The sequence below is a fragment of the Hypanus sabinus genome, chromosome 4 (genome assembly GCF_030144855.1).
Source record: "Hypanus sabinus isolate sHypSab1 chromosome 4, sHypSab1.hap1, whole genome shotgun sequence".
Classification (NCBI taxonomy): Eukaryota; Metazoa; Chordata; class Chondrichthyes; order Myliobatiformes; family Dasyatidae; genus Hypanus; species Hypanus sabinus.
In genome coordinates, this window is record NC_082709.1 from 101122740 (window position 1) to 101136956 (window position 14217).

Genomic DNA, 14217 nt, shown 5'->3' on the forward strand with positions numbered 1-14217 from the left:
CCTAATTGAAATACAAGGTAAGGCAACTTTGGCAGAACAGACAATGTGGAGAAAAAGGGGGGCCAAACAGAACCCGGAAGGCTTGAGGAGCACGGAAGACGGTTTGTTGGTAGTGCCCAACCCTCTACTGACGTTTCTGATTTCAGAAGCGCATGGGATGGACCATTGTGCAAGGGGGGAAGTGATAAAGAAAATAAAGGATGGTTTTTGGTCACCTTATTTACAGGCTTCAGTGGACATTGTCTTGTCACAGTGCGAGGTATGCGCACTGAATAATGTTCCGAAGGGAATTACAACCCCAATAGGTCACATTCCTGTACCTGAAGGACCATTTAAACATCTAGTGATCGATTACATAGACATGATAAAGACAGTGAGAGGGAAAAGATACATGCTGGTAGTAATTGATCGATTTAGCAGATGGGTGGAGGCGGTACCTTCAAGAGATCAAGGGGCAAAGACAGTGGTAAAATTTCTGACAAATGAAGTGATCCCAAGGTTTGGAATACCTACAGAAGTTAGCTCAGACAATGGTTCAGCTTTTATCCAGAAAGTGGTCAAACTGGTACTATAGGCACTGAGGATAAAGCAAAGATTTGGATGTGTATATCACCCTCAGTCGCAGGGCATGATAGAGAGAATTAATGGAACCCTGAAAGCCAAACTAAACAAAATTTGTGCAGACACTAAACTTAATTGGGTCGATGCTTTACCATTAGCATTGATGAGTTACCGCATACAACCTAATCGAATGACATGCCTGACACCGCATGAGATGCTCACCGGGAACCTATCATACCTGTGATAGGGATAAGCAAAAATGTTGAATGGATAAACTATATATACTACAATCAACAGAGATTCAACAACTACACCGATGATGCACTGGAGGCCTTAGGGCAACAGCTAGATGCAACTAGCAGAATGGCGTGGCAAAACAGACAGGTACTGGATTGGCTTTTGGCAGAAAAAGGGGGTGTGTGTGTAATGTTTGGAGAACAATGCTGCACTTTCATACCGAACAATACTAGCCCAGAAGGGTCTTTCACCAGAGCAATGTATAAATTAAAGAATCTACGAACGGAGGTCAAACAGAATGCAGGATTTGAACATCAGTTCTTTGATTGGTTGGAAAGTAGACTCGGAGGATGGGGAGCATGGCTGACTAAAATAGCAGTAACTGTCAGTATTATATTGTTGAGCTGTGCGCTTGTGCTGTGCTGTTTTCTTCCTTGTCTCAAATCTCTTGTAGTGCGTGCTGCAACCAAACAATTTCCAATGCTCGTGGCAATTACTGAAGCAAGCTTAGTGGAGAAAGAAACACCGAAAATGTATTGTTACAGCCTACAACACCTGCAGGACGACAGTGTGGGAGTAGATTGTAAGGGCTTCTGAGTCTTTTTCCCTGTCTCAGGTACAGAGGGACAGGTTTTCGGCTCAGTGGCCCAAGGTAACAGGGAGAGAATACTTTGAGGTCTTGGCGCAGAAAATTATAGTTTAACCCGATATTTGGGAATAAGTGCTTGAGTTTATTGGGGCTTTTGTGCGCAGTCTCTTAGTCTTCTTTCTCTGTGTGAGACCCTTTGGGTCTCAAAGGAAGGATATATTGGAGTATAAAAGTTGCAACTTGCTATTTGCTACAGAATGAAATCTTAGGAATGTAGAAGACAATGGTGTGTTAATGAGAGGTAGCTAAGAGATGTAGATTAGAATATGATTAAGTCACGAAATCCTAAGAATGTAGAAGACAATGGTGTGTTAATAAGAGGAAGCCAAGAGATGTAAATTATGTACTCTGAGTTTGCTATTTGCTATGCATGTACCCACTAGTAGGAGAATGAAATATTAAGAATGTAGAAGACAATGGTGTGTTAATGAGAGGTAGCTAAGAGATGTAGATTAGAACATGATTAAGTCAATGGGTAGAAACAATAGTGGCTGATGTACGTGTGATACGCAACTATAGACCAATTGCATATGCTAATGCAACTAAACCAGGAGATTGCTGTAAAACATGCTATGTCCACGGATCGGTGGGCAATCAGCGACTAGCTCAATGACTGTCTCAGCTTTGATTTGCAAATTAAAGTTTAACCCTTCTTGAAGAATCTTCTGCGTCTCTTGGTCATTTGTGGGGCACTAGAAACCACGACACTCGAAGGGCCGAATGGCCTACTCCTGCACCTATTTTCTATGTTTACAGGATCAACAAAACATTAATCAGAGTGAAGAAATCAAATAGTGAAAATGCAAATATAAATACAATAAATAACAAGAACATGAGATAATGAGATAAGAGTCCTTAATGTGAGATCATCGGCTGTGGGAACATCTCAAGGACGGAGCAAGTGAAGCTGAGTGTAGTTATCCCCTTTTATTCAAGGCCTGATGGTTGAGGGGTAGTAACTGTTTTTGAACCTGATGGTGTGAGACCTGAGACTCTTGTACCTTCTACATGAAGGCAGCAGCAAGAAGAGAGCATGGCCTGGGTGGTGCAGATCTCTGAGAATGGATGCTACTTTTCTACAGCAACATTTCACGTAGATGCGTTCAATGGCTGGGAGAACTTTACCCGTGATGTACTGGGCCAGATCAACTACAGTTTGAAGGATTTTCCATTCAAAGGCATTGGTGTTTCTGTACCAGGCCGTGATGCAGCCAGCCAATATACTCTTTATGACACATCTATAGAAGTTTCTCAAAGTTTTAGATGTCTGCAGACTCCTAAGGAATTTGAGGCTCTATCATGTTTTTTTCACAATTGCATTTACATGCTGGGTTCAGGCCAGGTACTCTGAAATATTAACACCCAGGATTTAAAGTTGCTGATCCTCTGACTAGGACTGGCTCAGGGAAATCGGGTTTCCCTCTGGGAAGTTTACAATCAGTTCTTTAGTCTTGCTGACATTGAGCGAGAGATTGAAAATTTGGTTGCGTGGTATCATAATAGCAATCTCCCGATCCTGTATGCTGATTCAACACCACCTTTGATTTGCCCAATGACAGTGGCGGCATCAGCAAACTTGAATGTGCCATATGACAACACAGTTGGGTAACAAGGAAAGCCAATGAGAAGCATATGGAAAAGAGGCAAGAATGCAGTGGTTAAGTTAATAGAATGTGGCCTAGAACAGGTAAGAGGAGAGAAGCTGAGGGAGCCATTCACAGGGGTGGGCAAGGGGAAGGGATGATGGGAGAAGATGGGGAGGAGAGGGAAGGTGGGTGGGATATGGAGTAGAGGAAGATTTGGGAGAAGGTGGGGGATGGAAAGGAGTTGAGTTCAGGACTGGGGAGACGAGGAACTTCTGGTGGGTCGTGGAAAAAGGCACTGAGTGGCTTTAGGAATGGAAGGTGCATTTGGAGAGAGCAAATTGGAATTTGGGGCAGATTGGGTGAAAAGGGCAATGGGTTTGGCGTGGGCACTCGGGAACAAGAATATCCACCTTTGAAGTTCTTGATGAGCAGCTTCCTGGAGGCGGCCGGTTTGCCACCGGTTTCGCCGACACGACTCAGCCCGTTAACGTACCCGGGCAGCGCGGAGAAGTTGGCCCTGCGCTGTCCATCGTCCGCCATCTCCTCTTGGGCCTGGGCCGGCCGCACTCGCTTCCTGCCCTGGCCCGCCTCGGCAAGGCCGAGCCGCTGCATCGAGGTGCCCTTCGCCGGTGACGAGCCGCGGACAGCCCCCTGGTCGGGCTCGGCTATCCGTACTCTCTTCCTCTGGAGTCCGTAGCCACTGACATCGGCGCTCCACTGCTCGTCTGGCGGGCTGTCACAGGGCGCCGCCGGCCGCAGCATCAACGGAAGCGCGACTTCAGCCCTCAGGCAGCAAGCGGTCGTACTGGTGTCCGTCCGTCCGGCCGGCCGGTCAGCGAGCCCCTCCGCGCCCTCACACCATCGGCCGGCAGCCGGAGCCCACCGGAAGTAAACAGCCGCACCCTTTGACCCCGCAGCCTCAGGCGGGCTACTTCCGCTCCCGCTCAGCGAGGCTGCCGGCGGTGAGGTGAGGTGAGGCTCTGGGCCGTGAAGATGGGATGTGTCGGGGGCCGGCCGGCCGGACAGGACGGGGTGTGGGATGGGGGACGGTGGTGGTGAGGCGAGGTGAGGCTTTGGGCCGTGAAGATGGGATGTGTCGGGGGCCGGCCGGCCGGACAGGACGGGGTGTGGGATGGGGGACGGTGGTGGTGAGGCGAGGTGAGGCTTTGGGCCGTGAAGATGGGATGTGTCGGGGGCCGGCCGGCCGGACAGGACGGGGTGTGGGATGGGGGACGGTGGTGGTGAGGTGAGGCTCTGGGCCGTGAAGATGGGATGTGTCGGGGGCCGGCCGGACAGGATGGGGCGTGGGATGGGGGACGGTGGAGGTGAGGTGAGGCTCTGGGCCGTGAAGATGGGATGTGTCGGGGGCCGGCCGGCCGGACAGGACGGGGCGTGGGATGGGGGACGGTGGTGGTGAGGTGAGGCTCTGGGCCGTGAAGATGGGATGTGTCGGGGGCCGGCCGGCCGGACAGGACGGGGCGTGGGATGGGGGACGGTGGTGGTGAGGTGAGGCTCTGGGCCGTGAAGATGGGATGTGTCGGGGGCCGGCCGGCCGGACAGGACGGGGCGTGGGATGGGGGACGGTGGTGGTGAGGTGAGGCGAGGCTCTGGGCCATGAAGATGGGATGTGTCGGGGGCCGGCCGGCCGGACAGGACGGGGCGTGGGATGGGGGACGCTGGTGGTGAGGAGAGGCTCTGGGCCGTGAAGATGGGATGTGTCGGGGGCCGGCCGGCCGGACAGGACGGGGCGTGGGATGGGGGACGGTGGTGGTGAGGCTCTGGGCCGTGAAGATGGGATGTGTCGGGGGCCGGCTGGCCGGACAGGACGGGGCATGGGATGGGGGACGGTGGTGGCGAGGTGAGGTGAGGCTCTGGGCCGTGAAGATGGGATGTGTCGGGGGCCGGCCGGACAGGATGGGGCGTGGGATGGGGGACGGTGGTGGTGAGGTGAGGCTCTGGGCCGTGAAGATGGGATGTGTCGGGGGCCGGCTGGCCGGACAGGACGGGGCATGGGATGGGGGACGGTGGTGGCGAGGTGAGGAGAGGCTCTGGGCCGTGAAGATGGGATGTGTCGGGGGCCGGCCGGCCGGACAGGACGGGGCGTGGGATGGGGGACGGTGGTGGCGAGGTGAGGCTCTGGGCCGTGAAGATGGGATGTGTCGGGGGCCGGCTGGCCGGACAGGACGGGGCATGGGATGGGGGACGGTGGTGGCGGTGACTGGAACCACGGGTTGACGTGACGCGAGTCATGTCGAGGAGAGGCAGAGTGTGGGCTGCTGATCAAACCGGGACGTATGAGTCTGCTGTTTGTCCAAGATGCATCTAGCTCCCAGACCACCGAGTAGTATAAGGGAGTACAATAACCTTCAAACGAAAGGAAATCAGAATGCGGAATGAAGTGTTATGAAGAAAATACAGAACAGATAGAGAAATAAGATGTAAATGTCATGGCAAGGTAGATTGAGAGATTAAGAGTTTATCTTTCTCGTTCAGGAGTCTTATAACAGCGGGATAGAAAGCTGTCCTTTATCCTGGGTGGTACGTGCTTTTGGGCTGTTATCTGTATGGGGGGGGGGGAGAGAGCAAGTCTGATTAATTCAGGAAAAAGGGGGCAAAGGGACTGGAGATCTGGATGCTAAGTGTCAGTGACTCCTCCTTCAATTTACTCCATATTTTGCCCTTAGAGTCAATGCCGACTGAGCAACTCCCATTTTCTCCACATAATTTCGCAAGCAAATATGTTTGTGCAGCTCCACTGCTCTTTGAATTTATACCTTTATTATTGCTGCATGTGCAGTGAAAAGCTGTTTTGTGAATGCCATTCAGAGAGATAAGGCCATATGTAATTACACTAGGATAGTAATAAGCAAAACAATGCAAAATATAGTGTTGCAGTTAAAGAAAGTGCATTTCTTTGTGGAGTTTGCAAGTGCCCCCCCCCAAATATTTTGATTTCCTCCCACCTCCCAAAGACTTGTGAGTTGGTAGGCCAATTGGGTGCTTTAAATTGCCCCTAGTGTGTAGTTGGGTGGTGACAATTGGGGAGAATTGATGGAAACTTGGGAAAATAAACGAGGATTAGTATACTTGTTGGACTGGGAGGCCTGTGTCCGAGACTTAAGACTTTATGTCAATTAACTCCTTTAATGCTCCCCATTTTTCTTTCTCATACCCAAGCTTGGGGTATTCTCCATTAAAGGTCTTCCCAGCTTACAAATGCCCAACTTGTGTACAGCCCTATACATTCAAATGCATATTTGGGAGACTAGTGGGATGCATTTGCCAGCTGCTGCTGGGCTGGCAAGCATCTTCTGCAATGTTGAAATCTGATTTGTAGCAATATCTTGAAAGCCCTGATTTAACTACACATTGATCCATGCTTTCTTTTAAATATATTACCGGGCAGTTATGTTTAGCTCTTTTTCCTGTTGGTATCTGAGGAGGACCTGTTATTCTAACCTCTTTGACTAAGTATATGGGTTATTAACAACAATTCACAGTCTGTTCTTGTAGCATTGTGAGTCATTCCAAGCTGTTTCAGAGGAGGTTTTGAACACTAAATCCATTTAAGTTTATTGGGCGAGGGTGACTTGAATTCTCAAGTTCACAGAAAGATCAGAGTGTGAAAGGAGACCAATAAAGTCCATGTTGGTTCTGTGTAAAAACATTAGGTGAGTCTCACTCACTGTTCTCTTCCAATATTCCTGCACGTTCTTACTCCGTTTCTGTTAGGATTCACAATTGGTTCACAATTAAACAAACCTGTGCTATGCCTCTCAGCAATGTTCCAGAATGCAACTACTTGCTGCAAGCAGAAATCGTTGTTTATTTTAGCAATTTTGTTTACTTTGCCAATCACCTTAATCATACCTGTAGCTCTTCTAGGCTTCTATATCAAGTACAAGTTCAAATTCATCATCATTCAACCTTATGCATGTATGTAGCCAAGCAAAACCATGTTCCCCCAAACCAAGGTGCACAACACAATACACATGACTCACACAACACATAAAGCAATATTACCACAATTAAATTAACAAATAATAAAATATGTTCTGGAAGATTGACATTTAGCTTAAGGTGCATTTACAACAAATTTAAAGGTGTACAGTAAAACGCTACTGGTGCTTTGTAAAGTGATGAGACTGGGGTGGTGGTAGGGAGTTCTGTTGTCTCACGACCTGAGGAAAGAAACTGTTTCCCATCCTAACAGTCTTTGTCTTAATACTGGGCCTTACTTACACCACCAGGTTCAGAAACAGTTATTACTCCTTAACCGTCAGGCTCTTGAACCAAAGGAGATAACTTGCTCAACTTCACTTGCCCCATCACTGAAATGTTCCCACAACCTATGCACTAGCTTTCAAGGACCCTTCATCTCAAGTTTTCAATACTTAATGGTTATTTATTTTTGAAGTATTATTTCTTTCTTTTTGAATTTGTACAGTTTGTTTTTTGCACACTGATTGAATACCCAAGCTGGTGTAGTCTTTCATTGATTCTATTATGGTTATAGGATTTATTGAGTGTATTGCAAGACAGCGAATTTCAGGGTTGTATATGGTGACATAGATCTACCACGATAGCAATGGAGCTGGACTTATTGCATGACATCCCTTGGGTGGTGCGAATGATTATCTCGGACATTTTTATTGTGATCATAAGATTCTGTTGGATATTGGTAACGTAGAACATTGCAGGTCCGGTTCATTGGGGAGACTGACTCACCGAGGCGGTATGAGAGAAGTCTCTGTGGGTTCACTGGAATCTGTCTGGCCCCTCCTGTTGGTCTGCCCACCGATGCTCGCTTGGTGTTGCTCTCCAGTGTGAACTTGGTGGAAGCAAACTGGACATTCAGAGACATGGGCTGTATTTTTTTCATTGTGACTGTATGCTTTTCTGAAATCGTAACCATATGGACTGTTTGTGTTACGTGCTGTAAGCAGTGTGTTGTGCTGTTTGTAATATGTTTTACACCTTGGCTTGGAGGGAAGCTGTTTTGTTTGGCTATACAGTCGACCCTCCTTATCCGCAAATTAAACCAACCGCGAATTGCGAAAACCCAGAAATGCTTTTCCAGCACTTATTGTTCAAGCATGTAAAGACTTTTTTCTTGTCATTATTCCCTAAACAATGCAGTATAACAACAATGTTATGTAGCATTTACATTGTATTAGGTATTATAAGTAATCTAGAGATGATTTAAAGTATATGGGAGGATGTGCGTGGGTTATCGTGGATCATCAAAAAAATCGGAAGTTCTTACTAAGTCAGTCAGAACAGGCACATCTGGTATTATTTAGCATCAGTTAGTCAAACGTTTGCCTTTGTATATAGTATATTTTACCTTTCTATGCATATAAAAAACATAAGAACGTATGTTTCAGCGCCGGGCTCGGGTCGATCTAGTGACAGATTGCTATGGAGTGTTTTCTGCGCCGTGCCGGGTTGATGTGGAGGATCAAAAACCCAAAACTCAATAATTAAACCACTGCGTTGCTTAGTAATAATTGTAGCTTTCATCGGGGTAGAGCCTTCCTCACTTTATCCTTTAAAATTGTTCTGATCGTTGACCGACGTAGCCTAACACTTTTCCAATGACCAATGTTGTTTCACCTCTTTCCGATCGCTTTATTATTTCCACTTCATTTTCAATTGTTATCATGATTATTTTCATGAACAGAAACACTGCAGATTCAGATCTCTGCCGCTGGGTCCTAATGTCCACCGCACTGGTTTAAATAAGGTTTGATTCTAAGATCCACCGCATTGAGACATGTTGAATAAGGGACTTGAGCATCTGCGAATTTTGGAATCAGTGAGGGGTCCTGGAACCAATCCCCCACGGATAAGGTGGGCCGACTGTATTCATATATGGTTGAATGATAATTAAAGTTGAACTTGAAGGTTTAAATAATCTTATATAGGCAGCTTGTGAGTGGCTAAGATGAGCCGCACAGAGCTGTAACTGGGAAATGTAAACACAAGAGATTCTGCAGCTGCTGGAAATCCAGAGCAACACGCTCAAAATGCTGGAGGAGCTCAGCAGGTCAGGCAGCATTGATGGAAGTGAATAAAGCCTTTATTCATACACAGAATCTCCAGGAGATGAAGAGACTAGTGGATCCTCACTCTCTTGACATGATGTTTTGTACTTCTTCAACATAAAGGGTATTGTTTTAAGTTTAACATACTTATTTTTAACATTTGGAATATAGTGGAATTAACAAAATAACATTTACAATGTCAGCACATCCCAACTCACAGAAGCCCTTCAATACCAGAGTCTGTTCCAAATGCCAGGCACCCAAACTATACCCCTTTTTTTTTAATCAGTGTTGACTCTCAATAGGCAACTAGCCAGAAGGTTAAGTGACAAAATACCCCTGTCCTGAACTATACCTTAAGTGGTGAGGATAAACAGTACCTTTAACAATGTGCTAATAGCACAGACAGTCATCTTTTGGCTTCTCCTGTATAATTCAATGGGCAGAATCAAAATGTTGCACACCCATGATTGGTTTAATGAAGTTAAATCGTGTAGAGTTTTATTTCCTGAAGTCTGGCTGTCATTTGAGTTAATCCATAATTATCCCTAACGAGCATATTTGCTTGGTTAAGTAAAATCAACATCTGTTCAGCTTGTTGTCTTTGATCATCTTGATAATTTCATGATTCTTCCTGATCCCCTAACTGACTTTTTGTTTTCATTCCAGATGGGAGGGGGGGTGTGTGTGTGTGGTTTCATTAATTTTGATAACTGATATCAAACTCAAATACAAATTAATTTAATGTTTTTTTTAAAAGAGAGGCAGCTTATAACTCCATCTCTGTACTGAATGCTTGATTGAGTTTTTACTTTCTTGTTAGTGTTAAAGCAAATTCTACAACAAATTGATCTGTATATCTCCTTAGGTGATCTCATGTCATTTTGCCTCAAGACATCTGAACTGCCACCCTGCCAGCAATGGCACACATCACAGTGAATCAGTATTTACAGCAGGTAATCCAATAACCAACTTTTAACTAAGATAGTGTATGCAATAAGACAATGTGATAGCAGTCACTGAACAAGATCAACACCATCAGAAATGATCCATGATTTCTGTGAGAGAGCTAATCGCACCACACTGCGACATAAGGTGGTAAAGAAGACATTTGACACAATTGCCTTCACCTAGTGGGGCATTGAGTGTGTAGAGCTATACAAGACATTGTTGGAGTATTACCAGAATCAGGTTTATTATCGGCATTTGTCGTGAAATTTCTTTGCTTAGCAGCAGTAGTTCAATGCAGTACATAATATAGAAGGGGAAAAATAAATAGAGCAATTACAGGATATGTATATTGGAGATTAAAAAATCATGCAAAAAGAGAAATATATAGAAAAAGTGAGGAAGTGTTCGCAGCTTCAAAGTCCATTTAAGAATCAGATGGCAAAGGGGAAGAAGCTGTTCCTGAATCGCTGAGTGTGTGCCTTCAGGCTTCTGTACCTCCTACCTGATAGTAACAGATGAGGTTATTGATCGTTGTCTTTTACGAGGATGGGGAGTCTAAAACTAGAAAGTATGTACATGGAACATGCCCTGGGTGTTGGAGTTCCTTAATAATAGACATCGTCTTTCTGAGACACTGCTCCTTGAAGATATCCTGCATACTTCATTGGCTAGTACCTAAGATGGAGCCGACTAAATTTACGACCATCTCCAGCATCTTTTGGTCTTGTGCAGTAGCCCCCTCACCAGTAATTCAGATACCAGATACAGCCTGTCAGAATGCTCTCCATAGTACATCTATAGAAATTTTTGAGTGTATTTGTTGACATACCAAATCTCTTCAAGCTCCAAATGAAATATAGTGTATAGTCAAACACGAGGAAACCTGCAGATGCTGGAAATTCAAACAACAACACACACAAAATGCTGGTGGAACACAGCAGGCCAGGCAGCATGTATAGGGAGAAGATAGACATCTTGGTTGGCATGGACAATTTGGGCTATTTCCATGATGTATGACTCTGATTCTATTTACTGTGTATTTTGTGGAAAGGAGCATTTTAAAACAAGCAACACACACAAAATGCTTGATATAACCATATGAAATACCAAAGCAGTTGACCATATTGGTAGGGTTTAGAAATGTTCAAAAGGAGGAAGGAGAGTTTGAGCTTGGTGACCTGCAGTCAGTGGTTTAGGAACAGCTTCTTTCTCTCTGCCATTAGATTTCTGAACAGTCCGTGATCATGATCTCATTATTCGTCATTTGTACTATTTATTTATTTTGTGATTCATAGTAATTTTTGTTTTTGCACTATACTGCTGCTGTAAAACAACAAACTTCACATCACAAAGATCAGTGATAATAAACCACTTTCTAATTCTGAGTGGTTTATAGAGGAAATTCCAAAACAAGGTGTCGCAGATGAAGTTGGCCAAAAATGATGGAGTAATTAAATCTGGGGGTCATCAAGGTTGTAGTTGTGCAGACAACTCGGGGATATAGGGCTGAAAGAGTAGTGGTAGGCAGGGACACATTCATGACGGCATGAAAACAAAACTTCCACCTGGCTGAACTGGGAGTCAGTAAACAGAGTTAACAGAATTTGATGCAAATTGAGTGAAAACATAATATAAAGGGCAGGGTATGGATACGATAACGGTGTTGCTTCATGAATTTAGTTGCAATGTAGACATGGTATTTGGGAAAGTGAAGAAGTCAAGGCTATTATGTATGTTGTTGAGGAAAGGTTTGGTAGGATGAGGGAGATCGTTCATCTTCAGGCAGGCCATTGTGGAAATCAGATAGGAGCCAGGGTTTGGATGGCTGAGTAGGAGTGAGGAAGTTGCCCCATTGAGATTAATGAATTGGTGCATCTTCAGGAATATCAGGGCATAGACTGCAGACACTGCGGTGTTAAGACCATAGGAAGCAGAATTAGACCATTTGACCCATCGAGCCTGCTTCGCCATTTCATCACGACTGATCCAATTTCCCTTCAGCCCCAATCTCCTGTCTTCTCCCCATATCTCATCATACCCTGATTAATCAAGTTTACCTCCAGGTAGTAATCTCAGGATGGCTGCCTGTGCCACATTATAACGAGTGCAAGAATAGCATGATCGGGCATATTAATATGTGGCTGAGAGTCTGATGTAGGGGGCAGGGCTTTGGTTTCCTGGATTACTGGGGCTTCATCTGGGGCAGGTATGACCTGTACAATAAGGACGGATTACACTTGAACCCAAAGGTGTCCAATATCCCAGTAGGCAGGTTTAATAGAGCTGTTCGGGAGGTTTTAAACTAATTTGGCAGGGGAATGGGAACTGGACTGATAGGGCTGAGGAAGAGGAAAACAGAAATAAATCAAAGATTGTGTGCAACAGATATAGAAAGGACAGGCAGGAGATGAGACATAACTACAGCCATGATTATGGGATGAGTTACGGGCAATATAGGCGTGGTGCAGTTAAAACAGAAAGCAACAAATACTGAACTGGAAGTGTTGTGTTTGAATGTACGCAGCATAAGAAATACGATAGACAATCTTGAAACTTAGCTATAGATTGGCAAGTATGATGTGGCCTTTTCTGAAACTTGGCTAAAGGATGGCTGCCATTGGGAGCATGAACGTCTAAGGATATAAGGTGTATCGGAAAGATAGTTTAATAGGCAGAGGGTGTGGTGTGGCCCTGTTGTATAGGTAATAATATTAAATCATTAGAAAGGGATGACGTAGAATCGGAAAGTGTAGAGTTTGTATGAGTTGAGTTAAGAAATGGCAAGAATATATGGACCCTAATGGCAGTTATATACAGGCCTCCAAATAGCAGCCAGGGTGTGGGTTACAAATTACAACAGGAGATAGAAAAGGCGTGTTATAAGGGCAATGGCATGATAATCGTTGGGGATTTTAACATGTAAGTGGATTGGGAAAACCAGGGAATTTGTAGAATGTCCAAAGGGTGGTTTTTTCGAACAGCTTGTTGTTGGACCCACTAGGGGATCGGTTGTGCTAGATTGGGTGTTGTGCAATGATCTGGAGATATTAAGGTTAAGGAACCCTTAGGGGACAGTGGTTACAAAATGATCGAGTTCTCTTTGAAATTTGAGAACGAGAAACCTTTTTCCAATGTGTCAGTGTTTCAGTGGAATAAAGAAAATTACAATGGCATGAGAGGGGAACTGGCCAAGGTTGACTAGAAAGAGACACTAGCAGGAAGGACAGCAGAGCAGCAATGTCTGGAGTTTCTGCCAAAAATGAGGGAAGCGCAATTCAGATATATTCCAAACAAGAGAAATTTTCAAATGAAAGGATCATACCGTGGTTCTCAAATGAAGTCAGAGCCAATGTAAAAGCAAAAGAGAGGGCAAAAAATGGAAGCCGAAGCTTATAAAAACTTGCAAAAGGAAAATAAGGTCATTAGCAAGGAAAAGATGAATTTTGAAAGGAAGCTGGTGATTAATATCAAAGCAGATACCAAAAGCTTTTTTAAGTTATAAAGGGTAAAAGAGAGTTGAGGGTAGATATAGGACCAGTAGAAAATGATGCTGGAGATATTGTAATGAGAGATGCAGAGATGGGAGAGGAACTGAATGTGTGTTTTGCATCAGTCTTCACATTGGAAGACATCTGCAGTATACCGGACATTCAAGAGTGTCAGGGAAGTGAAGTTTGTTCAGTGAAAATTACGACTGAGAAGGTGCTCAGGAAGCTTAATGATCTGAGGGTGGATAAATCTCCTGGACCTGATGGAATGCACCCTCGGGTTCTGAAGGAAGTAGCTGGAGAGAATGAAGAGCCATTAACAATGATCTTTCAAGAATTGATAGATTCTGGCACTGTACTGGGTGACTGGAAAATTGCAAATGTTACTCCGCTATTTAAGAAGGGTGGGAAGTGGCAGAAAAGAAACTATAGACCTGTTAGCCTGACATCAGTGGTTGGGAAGTTGTTGGAATCGATTGTTAGGGATAAGATTATGGAGTTCCTGGAGGCACATGACAAGATAGGCCAAAGCCAGCATGGTGTCCTGAAAGGAAAATCCTGCCTGACTAACCTACTGCAATTTTTTGAGGAAATAACAAGCAGGGTAGAGAAAGGAGATGCAGTAGAGGTGGTGTTCTTGGATTTTCAGAAGGCCTTTGACAAGGTGCCACACATGAGGCTGCTTAGCAAGATAAGAT

At 45.0% G+C, this 14217-nt stretch overlaps 2 protein-coding genes across 10 annotated transcripts in view; one reads left to right on the forward strand and one right to left on the reverse strand.

Annotated features, from left to right (window-relative positions):
• The window catches only part of LOC132393030 (cullin-4B-like), an 89624-nt gene extending 85693 nt beyond the window's left edge, over window positions 1-3931 (reverse strand). The window contains exon 1 of one of the 2 annotated variants that reach the window (XM_059967738.1): window positions 3444-3931. In XM_059967738.1, the coding sequence (XP_059823721.1) occupies window positions 3444-3795 (352 nt within the window). In that variant the 5' untranslated portion in view covers window positions 3796-3931. The remainder of the gene's footprint in view (window positions 1-3443) is intronic. The other variant, XM_059967739.1, reaches the window with a different exon arrangement.
• A 5-nt stretch (window positions 3932-3936) lies between these two features.
• The window catches only part of pcid2 (PCI domain containing 2), a 46288-nt gene continuing 36007 nt past the window's right edge, over window positions 3937-14217 (forward strand). For 2 of the 8 annotated variants that reach the window (XM_059967740.1, XM_059967748.1), the window contains exons 1-2: window positions 3937-4005; window positions 9949-10036. In XM_059967740.1, the coding sequence (XP_059823723.1) occupies window positions 10001-10036 (36 nt within the window). In that variant the 5' untranslated portion in view covers window positions 3937-4005; window positions 9949-10000. Of the gene's footprint in view, window positions 4011-5162; window positions 5489-8450; window positions 8887-8956; window positions 9205-9948; window positions 10037-14217 lie in introns of those variants that run through there. The other 6 variants (XM_059967741.1, XM_059967745.1, XM_059967744.1 and 3 more) reach the window with 6 other exon arrangements.